At 40.6% G+C, this 13,530-nt stretch overlaps 1 protein-coding gene across 2 annotated transcripts in view; it reads left to right on the top strand.

Annotated features, from left to right (window-relative positions):
* The window catches only part of LOC101467476 (gamma-aminobutyric acid receptor subunit rho-3), a 28,839-nt gene extending 15,632 nt beyond the window's left edge, over positions 1-13,207 (top strand). The window contains exons 1-9 of one of the 2 annotated variants that reach the window (XM_076888352.1): positions 774-2,530; positions 4,477-4,544; positions 5,929-6,152; positions 7,245-7,327; positions 7,486-7,623; positions 8,015-8,167; positions 9,146-9,207; positions 9,858-9,989; positions 11,131-13,207. In XM_076888352.1, coding sequence (XP_076744467.1) covers positions 2,503-2,530; positions 4,477-4,544; positions 5,929-6,152; positions 7,245-7,327; positions 7,486-7,623; positions 8,015-8,167; positions 9,146-9,207; positions 9,858-9,989; positions 11,131-11,433 — 1,191 coding nt within the window. In that variant the 5' untranslated portion in view covers positions 774-2,502 and the 3' untranslated portion in view covers positions 11,434-13,207. Of the gene's footprint in view, positions 1-773; positions 2,531-4,476; positions 4,545-5,928; positions 6,153-7,244; positions 7,328-7,485; positions 7,624-8,014; positions 8,168-9,145; positions 9,208-9,857; positions 9,990-11,130 lie in introns of those variants that run through there. The other variant, XM_004574768.3, reaches the window with a different exon arrangement.
* The last annotated feature ends 323 nt before the right edge of the window (positions 13,208-13,530 follow it).

Below are 13,530 nucleotides of genomic sequence, written 5' to 3'. Positions count from 1 at the left end.
TTTATACAGTATCGTTACAATAGTTCTTCAGAGCTGATATCAAACAATAAGACAGGGTTTAGGTTATAAATTAGGGTTGAAGCTCCTTTGCATAGCACAAAAGTGGAGAATCAGCTGTGGCCTCGCTTTGCACGTCTGCCTCATATGTACTCGGACTGGGTGTGATGTGGGAAAAGGAAAGCAGTAAAGAGCCAGGAGAGGGAGAGCGAGTGACCTTCTGTTGCAGGTTTTTCTTCCTGACAGCAGTCGTTGTCGGGGCTACATTAAATTTTTGGTCTCCACTGGTTTTATTAAGTCACACAGTCACAGTGTGTGTGTGGGACTGTGCAAGAGAGAGTTTGTGTGTCTGTGTTTGTGCATACTCAACTTTTCAAAGATTTCCAGCAAGGCAGTTTATTTTGCATCTAAACTGGATTAATGCAACGAAAGAGCATCGCCGGACGAACTCTTCCTGAACACTGATGACTCATGTCTCCCACTGTGATGTTATCCGTTGGTTTACAAAGTTAGCTTCAATTTAGCAAATTTCCCATCTCAAAGGAAAAACATAGCCTGGGTTACTGTCCAAAAAGAACATGGTGTTGTGTAAAGTTTTAAAAAACTAATGACTCAGACCTCATTCTCCTATGAAGGTGGTGCACAGCTGGCTGCACTCAGCGATCCTTCAGCCCTCAGTATAAAAGCTGGAGGAGAGGAGAGAGCTCTGGCAGTTTAAAGGTGGCTCGCCCTAGAGAAACATGTGTGCCAACCTTGTGAGCTGTTAGTAACAGTCACCTCCTGCCAGCACTTTAGCTTTTTGCTGTTCCACCCCCTCATGGCCTGGCTCTTTTTGGGGAGGATGGAACAGCTGTTTCTCACAGATACCTGGTGCAGTTTTAGTTTCAAAATTCTTGGTTCAAATAGGAATTTTTGGAAGCAGTGACACAGATTCTGCCTGATTCGCAGTAACAAAAAAAGCATCAAAAGCAAATATTTGAACTGGACCTTTTGTATTTTTATATTTTTTGTGGTCATTACAATAACTGTTCTGCGAGGTCTGTCAGTCTGCACTCAGAGAAAGTAACTTACTGTGTTTTAGGGTACAAGGCTTGTCACCAGCACAGTATCCTTTGAGTCAGTGGTGTCCAAACCCAGGCCTCGAGGGCCGGTGTCCTGCAGGTTTTAGAGGTGTCCTTGATCCATCACAACTCATTTAAATGTCATTGGGGGGGTCATAGACAGACAGAGAGCTGGATTGCATTTGTATGGAGGTGTGGTCTCACTCCTGAAATTCAGATAGATTATCTCCAAAAAATATGGCCTTAGTTTCAAGGTCTGAATAGTGACATCATTATTGTAACACTGCATTTGTTTTTGGTTTTTTGGCAACTAGGGAGCAAAACCTGAAGACTTCTGATCTCACATATCTGTGTGAAAATGGCCCCAACCTCGATAAACACCCCTCAATACCCCGTCATTCATTTCCGGTCAAACTGAATAAAACACTGAAGTTCATTAACTGTATTCTAAGTGTCAGAAAGAAAGATTGCCCAGGATATGCTCATTGACTTGATATGTGAACATGAGGATTCACAGGTAGCCAATGCAGTTATAAGTTTGCTGCTATTAAATGTGTTTCATTGCTATGAAAACATGTCAGGCAAAACTGCAATATGATGGGAATTTTTAAGACCACCTTTTTAACCACTCTCTGCTTCCAGCCTATAGTTATACGAATGTAAGTATGGCAGGACTTTGAAAACAATAAAGTGGATGATAGTCTTCTTCATTTAAAACTCTACTACTGTATATGTAGCTTGACTCATACTGAAGCCTTGAAATCATGAATTATGGAGCCTTATTCATGTCAAGAAAACACTACCCACACTAACATTCCACCCACTCCAGTCACAGTGCAACAGCAGAAATGGAAAGTTCACATATTTTGAGCAGTTTTGCTTGAAAACAGCTGTTTTCCATACCGTAACCTAGATGTCCTAAGACATTCCCATTTAATCTAAATTGGCCCGGATTAAATAAAGACATCTAAGAATGGCAACACACGCTAACAGGCTGAAAGAGTGGTCGGAGCTGGTTTTCCTTCTGTGCATTCTCCTCGTTGTTAACCTTTTAACATTACCTCCAAATGAATGGAAACATTTTTCTCCAGCAGAACGGCAGTGAAATCATTGTTGTTGCTTGTGGTCGGCGCAGGAATGAGCTGTTTTGTCTGCAGGTCGCAGCTGTGGATATATCCTAAAATTAACAGTATAGAATTCCAAAGGAGAGCACGGCCACTAGGCACTGTTATGGGATGGACAAACTTCTTTCCTAAACTTTGTCATGATTGCTTTGTGGAGCAAACAGTGAGCGAGTAACCATAATTTAAGTGCTGCTTTTTATGATCATTGGTAGGTCGCAGAGCCCTCCAGCTATGTGTGTTCTGCTTGTTTATGTGCGTTCAGCCTTTTTAGGAGCCGTTAAACAATCTGCTGATGAGGAAGATGGGGTGGGGTGGGAGAGATGAAGACAGATGTCAATGGCTGCACAGGTGAGTTGGTGCCAAAGACAAAGGATGTCACAACACAAAATGAGGTTTCCAGGTCAGGACGGGTGATTGGATTAAAGCAATAAACGAGAAGTGACTGATCCTGATATGCTGTTAAATTATTATCGGTTTTTATTCTATCCCATCTCACTGTAGGACATCAAACAGACACTAATATCTTTTCAGGCAGGCTGTTAAAAAAGCCTCTGCCTTAAACATACCAGTACTGAGCCCACATTAAAAATAGTATTTTTATTGTTATCACAGGATAGTTTTCTATTCTTTTTTTCCTTTAACTGTGAAGGCATGTGGATTTCTATGAGCTGTGTTTCTGTTTGCACTCCACTGTGTGTATTATGTGTTTCACTAAGTGAGAAACTTAAAAAAAATTTCAGTTGACAAATTAGATCCGAGATTCCAGGATCGTCTGTTGCTGTCGTATGACAGTATGGTCCAGCCCTGCAATAACTGCATGGATTCGTCCAACTTTATTGCTTAGAATTTTTTGTTGACAGTTATATTACATTTGTCTTTATTGCAATTTGATAATGTCAATTAAAGCTGCAAGCAGCGATTAAAGGGCCCTTGCACCTTGGTGCATGCAAACATGGGTGTGTTGCAGTCGAGGCATTTCCTGCATTCGTGTGGATGTTTTACACCCTGGATTCTGACTGACAGCAGCACAAACTAGTTCCTTATCAATTCCTGTGCGCATTATCTGGCATTCAGGAACCACTAATCATGTGTCATTGATGGAACGCACAATAAATAATTGTGTTTATTGCCAAATGTTGTTTTTCTTTTGCCTCCCAGTGGTGATACAACTGTGGCACCTAGATGTCACCAATCTGAGGTTTCTATCAAAAATGTTCAGTCTGTCCTAAACTTGACAATCTACCTTTGAGTTATGAGATGATTTGTCAAATGATAGAAATACAACTTGCTGGCAAGAACATGCTTCAACAAAACCACAGCTCATATTCATCTGATTAAATCTGTGGGTGGAGTTTGTGTCCTGGGTTTGTGGGTTTGTGCCTGAAAACAGCAAAACTGTCCTGGGTGTTGATTCAAACCCAGGACTTTCACAGCCTTTCTGTGGGGAGTTTGCATGTTCTTCCTTTGCTTCCTCACACGGATCGTGGGGTGTCTGTGTGTGTGTGTGTGTGTGTGTGTGTGTGTGTGTGTGTGTGTGTGCGTGCGTGTTTGTGTTTTGATGCAGGAGACTGCAGGAAGTGCCAGTGTTTTGCGAGGCTAGTTAAATGTTGGTTTTGTGACTCTCTTCTTTGTTGCAGCCAACAGGCTGGTTGTAACTTGACTGTTGATGGTGTAAGTAGCTTGGAAAGGAAAGCGTCTGGACTTCTCTAATTTTCTTGAAGACTCTTCACCTCTCATCCGAGAAGCTTCTTCAGTTCTAAGAGCAAATGGTGGAGAGTCCCAGATTTTAAGCCCTTTGGGAGTGTCCTTCTCAGAAGCTTCTCAGATGAGAGGTGAAACATCTTTAAGAAAATTAAAGAAGTCCAGATGCTTTTCTTTCCAAGCTCCTTAGACTACAACAAAACTGGATGACTGAGAACCTTCACTGACATGTTTGGCTGTTGATGGTTGTTAACCCTGGAGTAGACGATGATGAGGGTCCAGGGTGTGTCTTATCCAGTGACAGCTGGGATAGGCTCCAGAAAACCTTAAATTAAATGGGTGGTGCTTTAGATTCATTCTGTCACACCCACTTGCGAAACCCATGAAATATGACCCATGTGTCGAGTCTAAGTTTATAACTTTTTACGGTTTACACCATTCACACACCCCACTCACACACAGAATTGTGACACCCATAAAATATGTGCAGAGGTTGAGCTGCACAGTTCTGACTGAGTTTCTTTACTAGCACTGATAAATAATTTATGAGTTAATGGCATTAAAATGAAATACTTTCCATGCCTTTGCTTTAGGTGCGCCCATCCCCGTAGGCATTGATGTGCAGGTGGAGAGCATCGACAGCATCTCAGAGGTCAACATGGTGAGGATTTTTAATGGCATGTCACAGAGGAAAGGACCCAAATGCAAGATGTCACAATAAAAGTCCAAAAATCAAAAATAGGAAAGACAAGAAATAGCAAGATCCATACATGAAAGGTAGGGTTTTGAAGGAAGGCGAATAAAAACAGCTAGATAACCTGATTTAGGAAAGTGGCAAATAAATCCAATAGAGAAAAAAGGAAGCCCGGGAAGTGAGAGGATAACTGAACACAGGAGATACTAATTGGACCAGTAATCAGAAAGGGAGTGTGACTAACAGGAATGAAGGAAGGTCACAAGTAAATAATCATAAAAGAGGCTGCCTAAATATATTCCTGAAAATGTTGGTTAAATGTCTTAATACAATAGTTTTTACACTGTAAAATAAATAAACAGATTAGTAGATTAAATAAACTATTGGGGTGTTTAACAGAGGTTTGCAGAATCAGGGCCAAACAGCTGGCGCTGTTCTTAAAAAGGCCTCAAACCATTTGTGTCAAATGCTGAATGGAGCCTGTGGCCCAGATATGGCCTAAAAAGAATCCAGTCAGACCTGCTGGACTGCTCTGCACACAAAGAGGGCTTAAATTATGAACTTTTCACTGTATTTTAGATCAACAGGCTTTATGCTGCCAACAGTGGCTCAATAATTTACACATTTACTAAACAGGCAAACACTTCCTGCTTTTGTCTCTCCTCCCAGGATCCCTCTGGGGTTGCATCAGGAGGGCCATCCAGGATAAATATATATATATACATATATATCTGCCAAATTAATCACATAGATCTAACCAGTGTGTCAACCTCTTTGTGCATTGTGCTGCAAATCATTAAGAATTTATTGCGTTTTAGAGTTTGGTATTAAAAGCGCTGCCAGACCACAGCTAAATAAGATCATATAAGTCATTCTGATGAGCCAAAAACAATGTTCCTAAGACAAATTACACCAAAAGCTGTCATATTTTTCCCTTCTTTCATAACCTTTCAGTAAAAATAAAATCATGTAGACAAACTGAACTAAAGAGATTCCTTAAACTGTAGTTTTATGACTTTATAGTTTTATGACTTTATAGTTTTACTGACGTCACTGTTTGTCAGTTGACTCTCTGGCTCTTGATCCCTCAAGTGGCCAGCTTTGAAGTCAGCGCCATGTCTAACTTAAAAGTTTTTCCAGCCAAGAGAGATGAATGAGAACAGGACGGTGCTGCAATGACAGCCTGATCTAAAACAATGGAAGTGTTGACACCAGGTTCAGGCTCTGCCTGGAACCACATTTTCTGAGCCCCCAGATCTCCCATGAATTCAAACTTGCTTGAAAAACATGAATAAAAATTAAAGAAACATAAGAAGTATATGTTTCTCTGGTGTGTGTCTGCCGTCTGTAGGACTTCACCATGACTCTGTACCTGCGTCACTACTGGAAGGACGAGAGGCTGGCGTTCCCGTCTAGAAACAACCAGAGCAGGACTTTTGACTCCCGGCTGGTGAAGAAGATCTGGGTTCCCGACGTCTTCTTCGTCCACTCCAAACGTTCCTTCATCCACGACACCACCATGGAGAACATCATGCTGCGGGTTTACCCTGATGGAAAAATCCTCTACAGCGTCAGGTAGAGGGCAGGTGTTCAGGTGGATGCAAAAGTGTTAAGCTGCAGAGAAGACGATGAAATCCTCTGAAGCTTAGTGCAGCCAATGTTTACTTTATTAAATATATGTGGTGTCAGGAAAACATTGATTTATTAGGGTTTTTTTCATATAATAAAATAAGTAAGTAAAGCATCCCATCTTACACTGTGCATGTCTGTAGCATCCCTTATGAACCAACCGTCCCTTAAACTATTCCGAAGCCTCACTGATGGTTTATAAGATGACCAGGAATTTCATTAGGTGCACCTGTTCTACTGCTCATTGACCTAGACATCTGATCAGCCAATGACGTGACAGTAACAGTGACATGGCAACCTGCTGAAGTTCAAACTGAGCATCAAAATGAGGAAGAACGGTATTTAAGTGGCTTTAAATGTGACATGAATGTGAATGTGAAGGTGATTGTCTGCAGAAGACAACACATGCTTGAAGCCGATGGGCTACAGCAGAAGAGAGAAGAGAACCCGATCAGCTGCCACTCTGCTCAGCTCTGCCCAACGGGAAACTCAGGCTACAATTCACAGACAATAGGAAAAATGTGGCTGGTCTGAGAAGTCTCAATTTCTGATGCAACATTCGAAAACGGCATAAATGTACAGATCATTCCATCTCCACAATGACCACATCTCTATGCATGGGATGTGTTAGAGCAGGAGATCTGATCACGGATCTGCAGCCAGCTAATTTGCAGGAACGGCGGGAAGCTACCGTGTCAACAGCTTCACACAATTGGACCAAAATCTCTGAGGAACAAATTTCTGCCACGAATTACATTATTTTCTGAAAAAAGGAGGTCTGGTATTAAGCAAAGTGTAACTATCTGAACTATCTGGTGAGTGTGTATCAGATGTGACAAACTGACAAAACAGAAATTGTTGCAGCTAGGAAAAAAAAGCTTCTAGATTCCTGCTTTAATCTTTGTTTCCCTGCCCTATTTTCACTTTTCTGACTCTACTTTGGTTTGCTTGAGTTTCTAGGGAGTAAACTGTAAGAACGAACAGTCAAGGACAGCTGCAGGGGAAGCTGTTTTATATCTGTGTGTGTGGGTGTTTCAGGGTCACTGTGACGGCTCTCTGCTCGATGGACTTCAGCAGCTTCCCTTTGGACACACAGAACTGCTCGCTGGAGTTGGAGAGCTGTAAGACGCATTCAGTATATACACACAATAATAAAAACTTCACATTCTTTAATCATAAAGTAACACATAAATGAAAGGTGGATAATGTCAGCTGACCTCAGTTCTTGTCTTTCTTCTGTTTTCCATCTCCCTTTGTTTCTAATTGTTTCTCACTGTAGACGCGTATAACGAGAATGACCTGATGCTTTACTGGAAGAATGGCAACGACTCTCTGAGGACGGATGAAATCGTATTGTCACAGTTCTTCATTGAGCATTTCCAAGCCTCCAGTGGCCTGGCTTTCTACAGCAGCACCGGTGTGTATAGCACAGGTTGTGTACCTGTAGCATCTGCGGGTACTCACGTTTAGAGACAAAACACAAGTCAGATCATTATGCTCTAAAGCAGGGTCTCAAACTCCAGTCCTCAGAGACCAGTGTCCTGAAACTTTTCCATGTGTCCCTACTGCAACACAGCTGAATACAATTAGTAGGTCATCAGTAAGATTGTGTCATAAAATAATGGAAGTGGGAGCAGATCATATTCAGTAGTCACAAACATATGGACACGTCTGTCTCTTTACTTGTAGATATATTCTTTTAGATTAGAGTGCTTTTAGAGACTTTGGGATGAACAGGAACGCCAACCTTATCATCAAGTGTCACAGTTTGCTGAAAAGACTGAAGTTTTTCTGTCTCTCTTTGTCAGGCTGGTACAACCGTCTCTTCATAACCTTCATCCTGCGGAGGCACATCTTCTTCTTCATGCTGCAGACGTACTTCCCCACCATGCTGATGGTCGTCCTCTCCTGGGTCTCCTTCTGGATCGATAGACGGGCTGTTCCTGCAAGAGTGTCTCTGGGTATCATTCATTAAGCAAATCCTAAGTACAACCACCTCAAATCCCAGTCTTTCTGCTCTCTCCTGGCTCTTTAACCACATTTAAAGAGGCACATTAAACCTGTAAATAGTGCTGTTTCGTTCTGTTCCTTTATTGGGGTGAAGCCTAATGACTTCAGTGATGCTCTAACATTTTATTTTACACCATCATTGATCTATTTTATCCTACACTGCAAGACAAATGATACTGCCAGGATAACATTTATATGAATCTAAAACCTACTGCATCAATATCAATTTGACACAGTTGATGGATATTTTTGATATTTATTTGTATTTTTCATCACATCTTATACAGAGTTATATAAACCACAGAAGACAGAAAAACCGGGTCAAGTTGAAGCAAGTGTATTTAGTTTGTTCTGAGTCAAAGTTACAATATTAACAGGTGGAGTGCTAAGTTGATGCTAGCAAGCTCCATCTATAAACTGTGTGAGTGAGATACCTGTTAATTTGTGCTAACAGACCAATTAAAAACTAGGATTTCACATCCTCAGACTGAAGAACAAACATCATGGATGCTCTGTACTTCACAGCAACATGACGAACACAATCACAGTCCACAGGTTCACTTCAATGACTCCAGCTGGTGGAGCCAAGGCTCAGCAGACGGTTACCACCTTACACCTCTGTGTGTCAGCACACCTGCTCATCAAAGTTATAACAGTAAATGGATGGGTTCCAAAGAAATGTCACCCTCTGAAGAGTTGCTGTAATCACGTGTATCTAAAGGCTTTAACGTGGCAGTCTGTGGAGGAGGATTCATTTTGAAGCCAGCCTCAATGCAAATTTAAAGAACTGCAGTTTTTGGCTTCTTGGTGTCTACACTCATGTCCAAAAACAAAACAAGAACAGCCAGTCTTCACCAAACATCACACGTTATTTGAAAGAATTTGAATGTCATATGTGAAGTCTGTCTGTGTTTTCTCGTCCCCTGCAGGTATAACCACAGTACTCACCATGTCCACCATCATCACAGGAGTGTCCGCCTCGATGCCTCAGGTAACAGCTGTTTGTGAGAGTTCAGCAGGCCTATGTTGGCTCTGGGTGACTAAAACAGATGATCAGAAAGGAATTTAACAGCATATCAATGCCAATGTCAAATTTCTTTTAAATGTTTTGCATTTGCAGTATTTTTATTTACCTTATGTGAAGCGAAATAGCCCAAAAGATCCTTCTTTGACTTAAACTGAACAAACTTAATCGTGGAGGAAAAGTGCAAAGATCAGGATCATATTTGGGAACTGAAAGTTTCATAATTTGTATAAACATGAGGCCGTTTGCTATTTGCCATAATGCCATTTCCTAAATATGTGATAAAACCAACAAAAATGTGTTATGAATTAATTTACAATATATACATTTTGCAGCTTATCTTTAATATTGATAAAACTAGAATTATGCAAAATGAGGAGCTGGGATGGCAATTTTGTCACTTTTTTCTATTTTGTAACTAAAGTAGGAGGATATACCATTGACTGTACATTGCTTTGTTTTTGTTTTTAGGCTTTTTTATAAAGTCTGTTGAAACCCCATTTTAAAAATGGCAACAAAGGAAAAAAATAAGGTTAAAATATAAATAGATAAATGACAAAGGGGTGAACCATATTAAATGTGGCCCTGTATATGTGAAAACGTGCGATGCTTTCCAGGTGTCGTACGTGAAAGCGGTGGACATCTACCTGTGGACCAGCTTCCTGTTTGTCTTCCTGTCTGTGATTGAATATGCAGCTGTGAACTACTGCACCACTCTGGAGGAGATGAGGAAGATGAAGAGGGGGAAGGTCAGCACAGGGGGGAAGGGGGATTATTACTGTGCAAAGAGCGAGGCAACATTTTGCTTAATGTCTCACTCTAGTGGCCAATCAGGGCCATTACATGTGCTGCACAGAACCCTCCAGCTGCCTCTTGGATCTTTACTAAGATTTACTCAAACTTTGACATTTTCGTGCAAAGCGTGAGAGCCTTTTTGGAGCCAGAGTATCGATTCAATTCAGTTTTATTTATACAGCGCCAAATCACAACAGTTGCCTCAAGATGCTTTATATTGTAAGGTAGACCCTACAATGATACATAGAGAAAGACCCAGCAATCATAAGACCCTCTTTGGGCAAGCAGTTTAGCAACAGTGGGAAGGGAAAAACTCCCTTTTAATTGGAAGTAACCATTGGCTGCAACCTTCCCTTTCATGTGTGTGAAAAGTCAGTCATTGAGTCAATAGGTTTCAAGCAAAGTGGCCTCTCAAAGCATTAACAAAGTACTTCAGAATGTGGAGCAGAGTTTAAGGTGGAGCATATTTTTAAACAGCTGAAATCACTACTTTATTATTTGAGTTGTTTTAATCATAAATATCAAAAATTCAACCTAGCTTTTAAAATATGAAAATCTCCAGTCGTTACTTTCTTCAGGAGGTTTTGGACTGTTGAAGGACTCAAGAGAAAAAGAATCGTCCTGGTGAAACACTGACACCTTGTGGCAAAAGCAAGCATTACGTTTTGCAAAAATATCTTTAAAATGTCAAAAGTAGTTAAAAAGAAACTGCAGTCAGGTGAACATTTCCTGTCATTTCAAAACATCCACAAGTTTTAAACTGCTTTGTGGTGTTATTACCTTTTTTTAGTAAGTATCCGACATAATCAATTCATGTTGGAATTTGGATTTCTGTGTAAATCTGAAACAAACTAAGTGTCCACTGATGCATTAAAACGGCACATGTTTGATCACCACTCAAATCTGATTTAAAGAAATGATTAAAACGTTTGTCTTTGCCACAAAATGGAATTTTTAAGAGATGTCCCCCTTTTATTTATATATTACCTCTTTGCTTTTAAAGATTAATCCTCGGATTGTAATTCAAGATTTTTGAGTGCCGGGTCTCTGTCGGTGAAATCTCCACCTGCTCGTTTCCTTTTTTTGCCTTTAAAGATCCCATCCACCTTCAACGCCAGTCAAGCAATGGCCTTTGACGGGTGTTTCCACGACAACGATATTGAGCTGACTACATTCCCCCGTCTGGCACCCACCTTGACCTCTGACCCTCTGACATCGCCAACCCAAAGCTCAGACATGCGCCCCACGGAGGGGACTCGGCTTCGCCGGCAGCGGTCTGTACGTGAAAACGTGGACCTGCTGGTCAACAACAGCTACATGATCGACTCGTACTCTAGACTGGCCTTCCCTCTGTCCTACCTGCTCTTCAACACCATCTACTGGAGCATGTACTCCTGATCCAGAACCAAATACTCTACAAATTGAGTCTGAGTGCGGCAGAGGAGATTCCTCATCTCGACAGAGGTCCAAAGAGACTTCACTGGAATGGCGCTCGGTTAGAGGGGCCTCAGCTACATCCAGCTGATGTTCTTTGCTGAAGAGCTGAGATACAAACCCTCGAGGACCCTCAGCCTGAGTACGAACTCTGTAATTGTGCATTTATCTCATCAGAAGGGCTTCAAATCCTGAGAGTCAGACTTTTTCTGTTTGGACGATTTGTACATGTGTCTTTTCTTTTTTGTGCGTCATCGTAAAGGTCATATCAATATCTGCTATTGATATATGATATCTTTATCGATTTCTTTAGCTACAAGATATTAAATTAGACATAAACAGCGTGACTGTGTGCTTCTTAAAATATCAGAACATCTGCACATGTTTGAAAACTGTGATTGGAGCAAAGCAAACACTGTAAGTGTAATTTGATGTGTTTCTTGATTAATTTCTCTCTTGTTTGCAGTGTTGGAGTGTACGGGCAGAAATATTTAGCTGGATGCATTTTTATTTGAGAAAAAAATATGGCTTATTACATATTTGCATTAACAAGAAAATATTGTTAGGTACAACAGGTGGTGGTTGGGTAAAACAAGCAGTATAGTGTAAAGGGTTAAAAGTTGTATTTTGTTAACTTGTCCTAAACAATAAAACAGAAGTTTTATGTAAAGTTGTCAAAAGATCGATTTACGGGTTCTGCAAAAACTTGGTATTATGGTTGTACCTGGAAAAAAAAATACATGACCTATACTAAAATTTTGAGTTTTAGTGTTTGAGCGTGCAGTACGTCTTCTTCCTTAAGGGCCACCTCAGCAAGTCATCTGTCTCATATCATCCTCCACTGTTGCACCAACCATGTCCTTCACCACATACATGACTCTTCTCTGCAGTCTTCCTCTTGTCCTCCTGCCTCGCCGCTCCATCCTCCACATCCAATTTACACAAGGCCACAAGCCAGTATATGCATAGTGGAGATTCCAAGCTGATGATAATGGAAAGGCATCTGTTGATATATTATACTCTATAGCTATATTAATCTGGGGCATCCATAAACTGGCAGCCCATTTTGAAATCTGAAAAATGTCTACAGCCCACCTAACCCCTCAAACTCTACTTTGGCGTGATCTGACCTCGTGTTCCACACCATAACATATGCATTGTACAAAACGTTTGTGAAATTAACAGTAAAATTGTGTAAAATCTTGACATCAAAAAAGTGTAAATAGAAAAACAAAGAAAATGTTTAATTTACATCAATATTTTCTAAATAATCCATTTACTTCTATAAAATAATGAACCATACAAAACTGTTAATTTTACAGTAAGAATATGTTTTAAAAATCGTGTCCTTGCTGTCGTAACATGACAAAAAACTGTTTTTCTACATGATAAAGAGATGCTGCTAGTAAATAAAAGAAATATGTCAGAACGAGTCTTTAGGCTTAACCTGTAGTAAATAAATGTAAAAAATGACAGAAACTCAGTCATGTCTGAGATATTTGACCTTATTATTGACAACAAGTTTACTATCTGACGGTTTATGGTCTTAGATGCCTGTCCTCCATGGTTCTACAAATCATGACCGCCCTCTTCCAGCACCGTGTCTGACCTCATGTTCAACACCATAACATATGTGATTATCTCCTTTTTTTTCTTTGTCTGAATTGTTTTGATTTTCTGACAGTTTGCTTGTTGAGGTTGGCATTAAGAGCCTTACTTGGGAGCTGACAGCCAACTGCTCTGTAAAAATTACAGGTTTGTGTATATAAGATCAAAACAAAATAAAAATAAACAAATAAAAGAGATTTTAAAAAAGAAACAGCATATATTATAGCACAGGTGTCGAACTCCAGGCCTCGAGGGCCGATGTCCTGCAGGTTTTAGATGTGTCCTTGATCCAACACAGCTGATTTAAATGACTAAATTACCTCCTCAACATGTCTTGAAGTTCTCCAGAAGCCTGGTAATGAACTGATCATTTGATTCAGGTGTGTTGACCCAGGGTTAGATCTAAAACCTGCAGGACACCGGCCCTCGAGGCCTGGAGTTTGACACCCCTGC

Source organism: Maylandia zebra, linkage group LG9, assembly GCF_041146795.1.
Source record: "Maylandia zebra isolate NMK-2024a linkage group LG9, Mzebra_GT3a, whole genome shotgun sequence".
NCBI lineage: Eukaryota > Metazoa > Chordata > Actinopteri > Cichliformes > Cichlidae > Maylandia > Maylandia zebra.
Note: the sequence above shows the minus strand (reverse complement) of the source record. Positions and strands in the feature narration are given on the sequence as shown.